Source organism: Crotalus tigris, unplaced genomic scaffold (assembly GCF_016545835.1).
Source record: "Crotalus tigris isolate CLP2741 ecotype Arizona unplaced genomic scaffold, ASM1654583v1 scf7180000018306.2785112, whole genome shotgun sequence".
NCBI classification, from domain to species: Eukaryota; Metazoa; Chordata; class Lepidosauria; order Squamata; family Viperidae; genus Crotalus; species Crotalus tigris.
Genome location: NW_024096934.1, coordinates 1090349 through 1104717, shown reverse-complemented (window position 1 = coordinate 1104717; position 14369 = coordinate 1090349). Strand labels below are relative to the sequence as shown.

At 41.8% G+C, this 14369-nt stretch overlaps 2 protein-coding genes across 2 annotated transcripts in view; one reads left to right on the top strand and one right to left on the bottom strand.

Annotated features, from left to right (window-relative positions):
* Positions 1-4971, top strand: part of MYO19 (myosin XIX) — a 60480-nt gene extending 55509 nt beyond the window's left edge. Inside the window, exon 24 of the mRNA XM_039350020.1 lies at positions 4596-4971. Coding sequence (XP_039205954.1) covers positions 4596-4718 — 123 coding nt within the window. The 3' untranslated portion in view covers positions 4719-4971. The remainder of the gene's footprint in view (positions 1-4595) is intronic.
* Positions 4972-6330: 1359 nt separating this feature from the next.
* ZNHIT3 (zinc finger HIT-type containing 3) lies at positions 6331-13000 on the bottom strand. The gene is made up of 5 exons (XM_039350018.1): positions 12845-13000; positions 10272-10303; positions 8679-8771; positions 8150-8230; positions 6331-6817 (listed from the first exon to the last, which is right to left on the bottom strand). Exons 1-5 carry the CDS (start codon positions 12937-12939, stop codon positions 6627-6629), a joined length of 492 nt encoding a protein of 163 aa, XP_039205952.1. The 5' UTR covers positions 12940-13000; the 3' UTR covers positions 6331-6626.
* Between the last annotated feature and the right edge of the window lie 1369 nt (positions 13001-14369).

The following is a 14369-nucleotide window of genomic DNA, read 5'->3' as shown; positions in this document are numbered from 1 at the left end:
ATAGGCAGAACCTCCAATTTCAATCCAATCAGAAACGTTTCTACCAATCCATCAATGGAGAAACTGCAAGGAATCAGTCAGTACCTGACAAGGAAGAAACAGTGCAGTTCTGGAAGCAGATATGGGATAACCCAAAGAAATACAACAAGGATGCAGCTTGGTTAAAAGAGGTGGATGCAAATAAAACAGAAGTTGAAATGAAAGAACTAGTAATAACAACAAAAATGGTAGAAAAAAGAGCAAAGAAAATCAAAAATTGGTCAGCACCAGGTGAAGATGAACTGCATGGGTTTTGGTTGAAACATCTAACTGTTATACACCCACTCATTGCCAAGCAGTTCAACAATATACTACAAGGAGGAGAAATTGAAAAGTGGCTAACAACTGGGAAAACCTACCTAATAATGAAAAATCCAACAAGAGGGGCAACACCAGGTAACTACAGGCCAATTACCTGCTTACCAACAACTTTCAAATTACTAACTGGTGTGGTAGCTGATGCAGTACAACAGCATCTAGTTGAAAACAATCTCTTTCCACCTGAGCAGAAAGGAAACCGCCCCAATAGCAGAGGAACAAAAGATCAACTCCTAATAGACAAAATGATCTTGGAAAACTGCAAGAGAAGGAAGACCAACCTGAATGTGGCATGGATTGACTACAAAAAGGCATTTGACTCTCTGCCACATGATTGGATAATAAAGTGCCTAGAAATAACAGGAGTCAGTAGAAACATCAGAAAATTTGTGCAAAGATCGATGGCACAATGGAAGACACAGTTGCAGATCAATGGTGAGAGCTGGGAGAGGTTAATATCAAGAGAGGAATATTTCAAGGAGATTCATTATCACCATTACTATTTGTTATTGCACTGTTTCCTCTGTCAACAATACTAAATAACTCAGGACATGGTTATCAAACATCAAAAACATCTGCTAGACTATCCCACCTCCTTTATATGGATGATCTGAAGCTGTATGGAAAAACATCATCTGAAATAGAATCGCTGCTCAACACTGTCCGTATATATAGCCAAGATATTGTAATGGAGTTTGGCTTGGACAAATGTGCCACACTTACTATCAAACAAGGAAAAATAGTGAAAACTGAAGGAATCAAGATGCCCCACGAAAATAACATTAAGAGTCTGGATGAGGAAGAGTACTACAAATACTTGGGTATCCTTCAAGCTGACAACATCAAGCACACTGAAGTCAAGAAAAAGATTAGAGGTGAATACATCAAGAGAGTGAAGAAGATCTTAAAGTCCAAACTCAATGGAGGAAATACCATAAAGGCAATCAACACCTGGGCAATCCCAGTCATTAGGTACACAGCTGGAATAGTGGACTGGACTCAAGCAGAACTAAAAGCAATGGATAGGCAGACCAGAAAAATAATGACAATGAATCATGCCCTTCATCCACGCAGTGACATTGATAGACTTTATCTACCAAGGCAAATAGGTGGGCGTGGAATGCTACAAGTACATCAGATGGTTGAAGAAGAAAAAATGGCTTTGGAAGAATATCTGAAGAACAATGATGAAGATGCACTGAAATTAGTATATCAGGAAGGCTTACTAACTACTGGAGAGACCAAACTGGCCTACAAGAAAGACCAAATGAAGAACAGAATAGAGGCATGGGAAGACAAAGCACTACATGGCCAATACATTAAAAAAATAGCTGGGAAAGCAGATAATAATAAAACCTGGCAATGGCTAAGAGCAGGAAAATTGAAGAAAGAGACCGAGGGACTAATTCTGGCTGCACAAGACCAAGCCTTAAGGACAAATGCATACAAAGTCAAAATTGAGAAGACAGCAACAGACAGTAAGTGCCGCCTATGCAAAGAAGCTGAAGAAACAGTGGACCACTTGGTAAGCTGTTGCAAGAAGATTGCACAGACTGATTACAAGCAGCGGCATGACAAAGTAGCAACAATGGTGCATTGGAAGATCTGCAAAAAATATCATTTGCCTGTAAGCAAAAACTGGTGGGATCATAAAATAGAGAAAGTCATAGAAAATGATAAAATTAAACTGCTCTGGGACTTCAGAATTCAAACAGACAAGCACCTGCAACATAACACCCCAGACTTAACAATTGTCGATAAGAAAGACAAAAAAGTCTGGATAGTGGACGTGGCAGTGCCTGGAGATAGCAGAATAGAAGAGAAAGAACTGGAGAAGATAACAAAATACAAAGACCTACAAATAGAAATAGAAAGACTGTGGCAAAAGCAAGCAAGGGTAGTACCAATAGTCATAGGCTCCTTGGGTGCAATCCCAAAACAACTGGAGCACCACTTGAACACCATTGGCATTGACAAATTCGCTATTAGTCAATTGCAAAAGGCGGCCTTACTAGGAACTGCTTCCATCCTGCGACGATACCTGTAATACCATCAAACATCCACATCTGCCTATCCCAGGTCCTGGGTAAGGACTCGATAGGTAGACAAAATGCCAAATCCAGTCTGAACATCTGGCTGACTGTGCGATGATCGATAATAATAATAATAATAATATCATCATCCCAGGTCCTGGGTAAGGACTTGATAGGTAGACAAAATGCCAAATCCAGTCTGAACATCTGGCTGACTGTACGATGATCAATAATAATAATAGTAAAGTTGGAAGGGACCTTGAAGGTCATCTAGTCCAACCCCCTGCTCAGGCAGGAAACCCTATACCATTTCGGACAAATGGCTGTCCAGTCTCTTCTTAAAAACTCCCAGTGTTGGAGCATTCACCACTTCTGGAGGCAGGTTGTTCCACTGGTTAATTGTTCTAACTGTCAGGAAGTTTCTCCTTAGTTCTAGACTGCTTCTCTCTTTAGTTAGTTTCCATCCGTTGCTTCTTGTCCTGCCTTCAGGCACTTTGGAAAATAGCTTTACTCCCTCTTATTTGGGGCAGCCCCTGAGATATTGGAACACTGCTATCATGTCCCCCCTCGTCCTTCTCTTCATTAAACTGGACATCCCCAATTCCAGCAGCCGTTCCTTGTCTGTTTTAGCTTCCAGTCTCCTGATCATCTTTGTTGCTCTTCTCTGCACTCTTTCTAGAGTCTCAACATCTTTTTTACATCGCGGTGACTCTTTGGCTTAAGAGTTTTGCTCACTCACATGCTCACATCCCTGGAAAACAGCCAGGCTTAAATCCTTTTCCGCCAAACACTGAGGCACCATCAATTTTTATTTTTAATACTTGGAGACCCAGTGAATTTAAAATAATTTCCATGTTAGCCTTTCCTAGCATAGTGTAGATCAGGGGTAGGCAACCTTGACTCTTTTAGGACTTGTGGACTTCAATACCCAGAATTCCTGAAGCAGCCATGCTGACTCAGGAATTCTGGGAATTGAAGTCCACAAGTCAGAAAAGGGCCAATGTTGCCTACCTACCCCTGGTATAGGTAGTCCTTGATTTATGACAGTGGGGAACAGAATTTCCTTTGCTAAGCAAGACCTGTTCTTGAGTCGCACCCAATTTTATGAGGTTTTTTTTTTTTTGCCTCGGTTGTTAAATGAATCACTGTGGTTACGAGAATCATGCAGTTGTTAAGCGAATTCAGCTTCCTCTGTTGACGTTCGTTTTCGGAAGCCAGCTGGGAAGGTGGCAAATGGCGATCATGTGACCCAGAGATGCTGCAACCATCATAGATGCATGCCGGTTGCCAGGCACCCAAATTTTGGTCATGTGACCATGGGGATGCTGATGTGGTTGTATGTTCCCATGGTATTATGACTTCAAACAGTCGCTAAGCAAATGGTTTGTAAGTCAAGAACTACCTGTAGCTGTTTTATCTTACGAAATATGTACATATATTTGGAGGCTACTGGACTAATTAGCTGGCCCCAGTTCCCCTCCGTGCTTCCCAGTCCCCCCCCCCCCGGCCATCTTTTTTAAATTTCATATTATTGTACTTCCATTCTGTATTGTTTTATTCTGTTACCGTCTATTTATGAGTCACCCAGAGTAGTCCCATGTAACGATGGGGGGAAAATAAATTTAACAAGTGAATATATCCGTATAAAATAATTAAATAGATTGCATGCTTGCTGTTATCACTGGACATTGTTTTAGATAAGTATGCTAGCTGTGCCTCAGTTGGTCTTAGCTGTAAATAACCATCTAAATCAGTGGTTCTCAACCTTTTTAATGCCGCGACTCCCAACAGGTCGTAAGTCGAGGACTACTCAACCGGTTGTAAGTCAAGGACTACTCAACTGGTGCAGCACCATTTGCAGAATGGGACTTTTGGCGGGCTCAGCAGGGCAGAGACAGCCTGGACAATTCCTATTGGCTTTTGAAAACCAACAGAATTAGACTCTATTCAAGAGAGTCTATTCTATTGGCTTTCAAAAGCCAATAGAATAAAAGGGAGTAGCACAGCTAAGGAAAAGGGGGGAAAAATGGTGGACTGCGTTGTTTGGCGACCCCCGTGAAATGGTCGTTCGACCCCAAATGGGGCCCCGACCCACAGGTTGAGAACCACTGATCTAAGTGGCTTCACGTTTTGCAATTATTGTCTTTTTTTTTTACATTTGTATAATGGCTTGGTAATCTAGTATCTTTTTTTTTTCCTCCTCAGGGCTCCATCAAGTTCCACTGCAGGAAGTCCCCGCTGCTTTATGCCAACACCAGGCCATACAGCCACAGCTGCATAGTGGCTGGGTTCAATCAGATTCTCCTTGATCAATGTGCAATACCTTGAATCTGCAAGGGTCCTTTGGGATCCTTGCTCTGTCCTGTATTTATTGCTCCTGGTAATATCTTCTTCTTAGGCTGCTTCCTGGAGGACTAGAAAACTTAACTTAAGCACTTCTTCCACATACAGAAATGGTCTAAAACAGTGTTTCTCAACCTTGGCGGCTTTTAAGATGTCTGGATTTCAGCTCCCAGAATTCTGGGAGTTGTAGTCTACACATCTTAAAGCAGCCAAGGTTGAGAAGCACTAGATCAGTGTTTCTCAACCTTGATAATTTTAAGGCATGTGGACTTCAACTCCCAGAATTCCACAGCCAGCATTGCTGGCTGTGGAATTCTGGGAGTTGAAGTCCACATGCCTTAAAATTGTCAAGGTTGAGAAACACTGCACTAGATGCAGAAGTAGAGTCCTGGCCCACTCATTCAATCCATCAATTTATTAAAATAAATTGTACTCCTTTTCCCCATTTGGTTTTTTTTTTAACGGCCACATAATTATATTCATTTATTACCAAAGTCACCATTTTAATGTAGCGAGAACTTTATATTTTCAAAAAAAAAAAAAAATTCTACCACGCTTGTCAGTGTTACTAACATAATGAGGAAAAAGCCCAATGCCCTGGGCATATTTTTTTAAAAAAACATAGATATAAAGAGTTATTTTAAAATTTTCTTGTGAGATGCAGCTGTTTTGTTCAAAATATTTTTTAAAATGTCAGGAAAAAGAATAAAAAATTAAAAGGGAAAGTACAAAACAATAGTTTCCAAGCACTCTTCCTAATTTCTGGGTTACATTATATTCTGTATAAATTAAGATGTAATAAACTTGAGATTGTTATAAGTCTTGTGGTTTTATATTCTTACTTCATTGGTTTTACACTCCAGAAGTAAAATAATAATAATAAAGTTGGAAAAGACCTTCGAGGTCATCTAGTCCAACCCCCTGCTTAGGCAGGAAACTCTATACCAAGCATGTCAAACTCATGTCATCACATGATGGCGCGCAACGTATCGGGCCGGTTTTGCCATTGCCGGCAATAAGGTGGCACAGCTTCCACGTGACACGTCCAGCCCGCGGGCTGGCAGTTTGACACCCCTGCCCTATACCATTTCAGACAAATGGCTGTCCAGTCTCTTCTTTAAAACTTCCAGTGTTGGAGCATTCATAGTTTCTGGAGGTAGGTTTTTCCACTGGTTAATTGTTCTGTCAAGAAGTTTCTCCTTAGTTCTAGGTTGTTTCTCTCTCTGGTTAGTTTCCATCTGTTGCTTCTTGTCCTTCCCTCTGGTGCTTTGGAAAATAGCTTGACTCCCTCTTCTTTATGGCAGCCCCTGAGATATTGGAACTCTGCTATCATGTCCCCCCTCATCCTTCTCTTCATTAAAGTGGACCTACCCAATTCCAGCAACCGTTCCTTATATGTTTTAGTCTCCAGTCCCCATCTTTGTTGCCTTTCTAAAGTCTCAACATCGTTTTTTACATCGTGGTGAGCAAAACCGGATGCAGTATTCCAAGTGTGGCCTTACCAAAGCCTTGTAAAGTGCTATTAACACTTCACGTGATCTTGATTCTATCTTAAATCTTAACTCTTCTTCCATTCCCAGGTAATATAAAATCAGGCCAACGTTCAAAAAGTAGACTTTATTAAAAAGAATTTATTAAAGAATAAAAGCATCTTTCTCCCTTTCAAAACCAGCCACCTTCTGAAACCGGCAAGGATTTGTAGTTCGAAAAACTTCCGCTTGTGAAAATCTCACACATACAAACACACACACACTTGGGTCAACTGTTCTTGGAAGAGCGTCCCATTTTGTCCCAAGGGATTCTAACAGTCAGCAGTACATCAGACAAAGCATTTCCAAATTTGCTAGCTGTCTTCCAGGGCTGGAGAAACCTCTACTTAACTCTACTAGACATTCACTCTGGAGTTTCCTTCTCTTCCACCTCCGACTCGACAATCCTTAGGCAACAATCTGCAAACTCCGCAAAGACCGGTTCCTGCATATATTTTCTCATGAGAACGCTCTTGTCCTTGGCTTGGTCAATCGTCAGCAGCAGTGTGTGGAGGTGAGGATTCGAAAGGATGTCATGGAGCTCTTCCGATTTCTCTGTTTTTAGAAAAGTGGGGGCGGGGGGGGGGAAGGAAGAAAGATGCGCTGAGCAAGTTTAGCAAAAATATTTAAAAACACGTTAGATCAGTGGTTCTCAACCTGTGGGTCGGGACCCCTTTTGGGGTCGAATGACCATTTCACAGGGGTCGCCAAACAAGGCTGTCTGCCATTTTTTCCCCCTTTTCTTTGGCCATGCCCCTGGCACCCGGTGATGTATAAGTGGTTAGGGGTCACCACAACATCGGGAACTGTATTATGGGGTTGCGGCATTAGAAAGGTTGAGAACCACTGCGTTAGATAGATGTTGGAAATGTAAACACAAGTCAGCTACTTACTACCATGTTTGATGGACGTGTACCAAAGCAAAGAGGTATTGAGAAAAAATACATACCTGGCTAGAAAAGATGTTGGGAAAACAGGTAGATTTTAAACCTGAACTTTTTTTTTAATTAGGTAAAATGCCAGAAAAGACTGACAAACAAAGCATATATTTGCTTTTACATGTGATAACAGTGGCCAGAATTATATTTGCACAATGCTGGAAAAATGCAGAAATGCCCTCAGGTGAAGAAATAATTAAAAAAATACTAGAATGTTCGGAGATGGACAGACTTACTTTGAGGTTGAAAGAAAAAGAAGAAACAGAGTATTATCAAACTTGACTTATTTTATCAATGGCTAGAGAAAGAATAAAGGATTGGGAAATAAATGTGCATTAGTGAATGTAAAACTCAGACAACATGTTTGTTGAACAAGTACTATTGAATGTATGAAAAAAACCAATAAAAATTTTATATAAAAAAGAAAGAAAGATGAGGTGAGGATTTAGATATGGAAAATTCTCGGCATCTAAGACATCTGAGGATCGGGCAAGTCAACTACGGGTAGTCTTCGACTTGATGACCAAAGCTGAGCCCAAAATTTCTGTTGCTAAGTGAGACAATTGTTAAGTGAATTTTGCTTGGCAACTGGCTTATATTTATGACGACTCTAGTATCCCAGGGTCACTTGATCAACTATTGCAACCTTCCATTAAAGTCAATGGAGAAGCCAGATTCACTTAATAACCGTGTTACTAAAGCTGTAAAATGGGGCAAAACTCACTTAACAACTGCCTTGCTTAGCAACAGAAATTTTGGGGCTCAATTGTCGTATGTTGAGAACTTCCTGTTCCTGTGCCATCAGAAATTGCTTATTTTTTAATCAGTTCCCTCCCTCACCAGGATTTCATTCGTAATCTCATTGAAACAAATATTTTACAGGGGATTGAAATAGGAAAGTTTCCCCAACTACAAGACAATCGTTGAGTATTTTATGCTGAAAACTTACTCAACAGCTGAAGTTTCTGGAGAGGCACCCTATCGCCTTCATCATCTTCAGTCAAAATGTCATCCAGAGACCAAAGACTGCCTAAAAAGAAGGGAGACCACTAAAGAGGTCCAGAAGAAGAAGCATTTGCACAGATCTTATCATTGTGATACAGGCCTTTGTTCATAATGATAGAGGGTCTCCTGCTTGAGCAGGGGGTTGGACTAGAAGACCTCCAAGGTCCCTTCCAACTTTATTCTTCTATGTTCCGTTTTTGTTTTGAAAAGTTACGTAGTATTAAGCTGCAAAATTTCAGTTCTTGCATTCTTTCCAAAGCAGTGTATTCCCAACCTTGGCAACTTTTAAGATGGGTGGACTTCAACTCCCAGAATTCCTCAGCCACCCTTCAATTCTGGGAGTTGGAGTCTACCATCTTAAAGTTGCCAAGGTTGGGAAATATTGCTCCAAATAAAATGGTTTCCTCCCCCACCCCGAACAGAAAGAATACCCATTTTCCTTCCAACTCACTACTAAAAATATATATATATACCTTCCGTCCTCCGTGATTTATCTCTCTGAACGGGGTAAGAAGCCTCTGACTCTGCAGGCCGTGTGGCTGGATCCGCTTTGGACGTGCACTCTTCTATTAAAATCCCAAACACATATTTTTAGTCACACACACACACACACACACACACACTTCACAGTCTGTTCCTGTTGCTCCCCTCTGGGACAAGGTTTTGAAGTATTTCCAGCAGGAGTACCAGATTCTGTAACAGCTTTGTTCCCACTGCCACCCGTCTGGTAAACTCGCAAGATTCGTTTTTCTCGCCATATACATGTATATATCTGAACTAGTCTGTGCTGTTTCTCTGTGTCATAGAATTTATGTCGGCATGTGGGTATATGAGTTTTTTGTCATTTATGTAGTGTGTACTGGAGGTGGTGACCCTTTGAGGGCTGTATGCAATGAAATTTCATTTTAATGTATGCTGATTAGTGTACATTTAAAGTGACCATAAAAGTTATTCTATTCTACTGTATTCTGTTCTGTTCTATTCTAATTCTATTATTTTATTCTAATTCTATTATTCTATTCTATTATTCAATTCAATTCAATTCTGATTCTATTCTATTCTTTCTATTATTTTATTCTATTATTTTATTCAATTCAATTCTATTCTATTATTGTATTCTATTCTAATTCTATTAATTTATTATTCTATTCTAATTCTATTCTATTAAATTCTGATTCTATTCTGATTCTATTCTATACTAATTATATTATTCTATTCTATCCTATCCTATCCTATCTTATCCTATCCTATGCTATCCTATCATTATTCTATTCTATTCCATTCCATTCTATTCCATTCCATTCTTTCATTACTCTACTCTACTCCGATTTATTTATTTATTTAATTTATTTATATGCCGCCCAATCCCAAAGGACTCAGGGCGGCGTACAAAATTAAAACAATCATCGAGAATAAGACAATAAAATAATTCAATTATACCGCAAGTCCGATCATGTCCCGCCCCCCCCCGCCCCCCGGGGACATCAGCCCCAGGCCTGCCGGAACAGGAGAGTTTTAACGGCTTTCTTAAAGGCCGGCAGGGTGGGAGTTGTTCGAACCTCGGGGGGGAGTTGATTCCACCAGGTCGGAGCCACCACAGAAAAGGCCCTTCCCCGAGGGCCCGCCAGCCGACATTGTCTGGCCGACGGGACCTGAAGGAGGCCCAATCTATGGGACCTCACCGGTCTCTGGGAACTGTGCGGCAGTATGCGGTCCATTCCATTCCATATTCTATTCTCTTCAGTGTACCTGGTTTGGAGTTACAGATCCTGCTCCCTGCTTTCCATCTCTTAAGACCACAATTGGAAAGCTCACGGACTTTACTCCAAATTGATTACAGGTGGTCTTCAACAGATGACTTGAGCCCAGAACTGCAGTCGTTAACTGAGTCCAATTTTGGTCATGTCCAATTTTGTGACCTTTTTGGCAATGGTCATTAAATAAATACCACGGATATTAAGTGAACACAGTGGTCAATAATCAGATCAATTTACAATGGATTCCCCAGGATGAAAACGAGAAAAAAACAGTACAGAATGAAAAGATGAAAAGACAACATAATTTACCTTTGTGCTTCTTGTAACAGGGCACGGAACAACTGAAACGACAAGGGAATTACCCATCAGGGCAGGCATTTTAAGAGCAAAAAAGTTAGAAAAGAAAAATATGGATTGATCCCAAGTTTCTGTATTTCAACCTATCTTGGGATCCAGTGGGAGGAATGCTCTTTGCACATGGGCAAAGAGGTCTCCTTCTTGCTCCTTCAGATGATGCAAGACTGAATGCCAACAGAGAAAGCAAATATTAACCAGTTAAGGGGGGGGGAAAGTAATTTCATTCCAGAGGCTGAGATTCACAGAACTCACTTAATTGGCTCATCAAATTTACCCCTTTTTCAAAATTCATATTATATACCAAAGTATCCATTAGGCCAGTGGTTCTCAACCTTTTTAATGTTGTGACCCCCAACCGGTCGTAAGTCAAGGACTACTCAACTGGACGTAAGTCGAGGACTACTCAACTGGTTCAGCACCGTTTGCAGAATGGGACTTTTGGCGGGCTCAGCAGGGCAGAGACAGCCTGGACAATTCCTATTGGCTTTTGAAAGCCAATAGAATTAGACTCAAGACTCAAGAGAATAAAACGGAGTAGCACAGCTAAGGAAAAGGGGGGGAAAATGGCGGACTGCATTGTTTGGCGACCCCCGTGAAATGGTCATTCGACCCCAAATGGGGTCCTGACCCACAGGTTGAGACCAACTGCCTTAGGCCAAAGAGCTAGAATTGCACAACGCAGGAATTTTTTTTAAAAGAGAGCAACTAAACAAAATTCTAACCAAGACTGACACATTCTGGAATGCATTTGCTAAATCAGAGTTTCTCACACTTAGGAACTTTTAAGATGTGTGAACTTCAACTCCCAGAATTCTCTAGCTGATAAATCGATTTTATCCAATGAGTGTTTTTTTGCCAGAAAATAGAATGCATATCTGACTGGGCAATTCTGGGAAATGAAGTCCACACGTCTTTAAAATTCCTAAGTGTGAGAAGCACTATGCTAGATCTCTCCCTAACCTTTGTGTGAACATATAGCTGTTATGTTTCAACCTGAATCAACCCACAATTCTCCTGAAACATCCCAACGGATCATTCCTGAAATGGTGAAACAATTCTGGTTTAGAAGAGATTGCTCCTAAGTAATCTGCCATTGCTTAACAGCACGGGCGTCCTGCCAGCGATCCCAGAATCATGCACGACATACTCCTCCAGCCCTTGCAAGGGACCCCCTGAGCATGTACAATAGGATATTATGAATATATGCATACAGGAGGAGGAAAGTGTGTTAGGTATGTTTGAAGAAATGATTAGGTAGGTAGGTAGGTAGTTAGACAGATGATAGATAGTGGTTGATAATGTCTGTGAAAATATGACTCCTGAGTATATTCATAATATAAAATAAATAACTTACGACCACCAGGAGGATCCAAGTAGGAAAATATTTTAATAAAACCGAGCTTTCGTTGGGAACTTCCAACCCTGACGATGTTGGAAGTTCCCAATAAAAGCTCGGTTTTATTAAAGTATTTTCCTACTTGGATCCTCCTGGTGGTCGTAAGTTATTTATTTTATATTATAGATAGATAGATAGATAGATAGATAGATAGATAGATAGATAGATAGATAGATAGATAGATAGTTTGGCAGGCAGGCAGGCAGGTAGGCAGGCAGGCAGGCAGGCAGGTAGACAGATGATAGATATTTAGATATTTAGATAGATAGATAGATAGATAGATAGATAGATAGATAGATAGATAGATAGATAGATAGATAGATAGATAGACAAGAGTTCCCCAACCTTTTGGGCCCCAGGGACCGATTCCATGGAGAGAGGTTTTTCCACGGACCGGAGGGGGCATGGTTTTGTGTGCTGCCTGCATCCCACGGATAAGGCTTTGCTTGGGGACCCTTGTGATAAGTAGGCAGGCAGGCAGGCAGGCAGGGAGGGAGGGAGGGAAGGAGGGAGATGATAGGGGGAGAGACAGCGAGAGAGCAATGTTTCCCAGTCTTGGTAACTTTAAGATGGATGGACTTCAACTCCCAGAATTCCCCCAGACAGCCATCCTAAAAGTTGTCAAGGTTGGGAAACACTGATTTGGATAGATAGAAATATTAGATATAGTAGATAGATGATAGATATGGATGGATAGATGATAGATAGAATAGGTAGATAATAGACAGACAGACAAGAGGTAGGAAGGGAGATGGGGGGGGAGGGAGAGAGAGAGCAATGTTTCCCAATCTTGGTAACTTTAAGATGGATGGACTTCAATTCCCAGAATTCCCACAAACATCCATTTTAAAAGTTGTCAAGGTTGGGAAACACTAATTTGGATGGATGGATAGATTATAGACATTATTCATTTATATACATAGGTCAATCGAGCGCCCCCTTCTTGCAAAGCAACTTCAAGCCTCTTTAGTCCACTCCCCCCTCCAACGTGACCCTCCCTCCCCATCCCCCCAAGAGCCTCTAAGCCCCTTCCCCCCCTTGCAAATGCCAGACCCTGAGAGCGGCAGGAAGCCCCTCCCCCTCGCCCAAGCGGCATCTGAGCATAAGCAGAGCGCGCCCTGGTACCCACTATCTCTCCAGGCAGCCCGGACAGCGGTACTTGGCGGCCTGGCGCCCCTCTCGCCCGCAGACTACGCAGCAAGCCTCGCCAGCCGGCTTCGGCATGGCCGCCCCAAGCCCGGGTCTCCAGCGCGTCTTCCGGCCCCGCCTGGCCGACCGCCTCCCGGGCGGGGCTTGGCTCCAGACCCGGCGGCTACTCCGTCTGCAAATCCGTTCTCAAAGCCGGATTGCGCTCGTCTGTGCAGGCTGCCGAAAAGCGGGGACTCGGAGTTCCCGGGGTTGCGGCTTCTGGCGTGCAGTTTGCAAAGCCTGGCCTGGAAGAGCGCGTCGTGGGAACGGAGCTCTTGCGTGTATTCCAAAGGGTGGGTAGAAAGAAAATCCCCTTTGGGCTTTAAAAGGGCGGCTTTGCACCTTGCATCAGACAGGGCTGAATTGGGCTTGTGTTGCAGCCGGATTTAGCCGGAACATATAAGGAACGGTTGCTGGAATTGGGTATGTCTAGTTTAATGAAGAGAAGGACGAGGGGGGACAGGATAGCAGTGTTCCAGTATCTCAGGGGCTGCCCCAAAGAAGAGGGAGTCAAGCTATTTTCCAAAGCGCCTGAAGGCAGGACAAGAAGGAACGGGTGGAAACTAACCAAGGAGAGAAGCAACCTAGAACTAAGGAGAAATTTCCTGACAGAACAATTAACCAGTGGAACCATCTGCCTGCAGAAGCTGTGAATGCTCCAGCACTTTTAAGAAGAAGATTGGACAACCATTTGTCTGAAATGGTACTAGTATAGGGTTACCTGCCTGACCAGGGGGTTAGACTAGATCAGTGGTTCTTAACCTTTTTGAACGAATCGCCCCCTTGAGCCAATGAGGAAGTTGTCATCACCCCCCTCGCCCAACATAACCTCTCAATCACAACATAGGAAATAATTTTTCAGTTTATGCAAACACTTTTTTATTTTCTTTAAAATTGTCATCAGGACATATCGATGCAAATAATTTATTTCCAGTCTTTTCCCCATATCTCAACTGTGTGAAAAAATTTTGGTGCCACCCACCTGTCACTTTATTCCCAAACTTTGTGATACATGTATTTCATTATTATCTTATTTATTCAAGACACTTAAATGTAGTGACCGCTGAAAACAAAATTCAATTGCAAGAAAGTGAAATGCCCGAAAAGAAAAACAGTAACATTTAATGATTGAATTACAAGTGAAATTTAAGACGCAAAAAGAAATATAAAAAGGGCCTAAGAACAAACCGCAATGCAGGAACTAAGAATTTCAAGACAAAAACTCTGAAACTCAATTAAGATTCGAGGAAAGTATATATAGTCACGCACACTGTAAAAAGGATTAAAAAGACACAAAGAAAATATAATATCGAACTGGAATGCACGCTAAAAAAGTACAATACAAAATGTTTTACAGAGCCACTCAACATGCGATGTTTCGAAAGAATTGCTCCCCCCTCCATCAGATATACAGCGATTCACTGTACGAAAAAGTCTCAAAAGTGTCCCCCAAACTTCTCGCTCCA

Coding starts and splice junctions, on each gene's coding strand:
- ZNHIT3 (XM_039350018.1), bottom strand. CDS start 12,939: ATGCCGAAGCCGGCTGGCGAGGCTTGCTGCGTAGTCTGCGGGCGAGAG. Junction 8,231..8,678: donor TAAATCACGGAGGACGGAAG/GTATATATATAT, acceptor CCTTCTTTTTAG/GCAGTCTTTGGTCTCTGGAT. Junction 6,818..8,149: donor CCAGAAACTTCAGCTGTTGA/GTAAGTTTTCAG, acceptor TTCTAAAAACAG/AGAAATCGGAAGAGCTCCAT.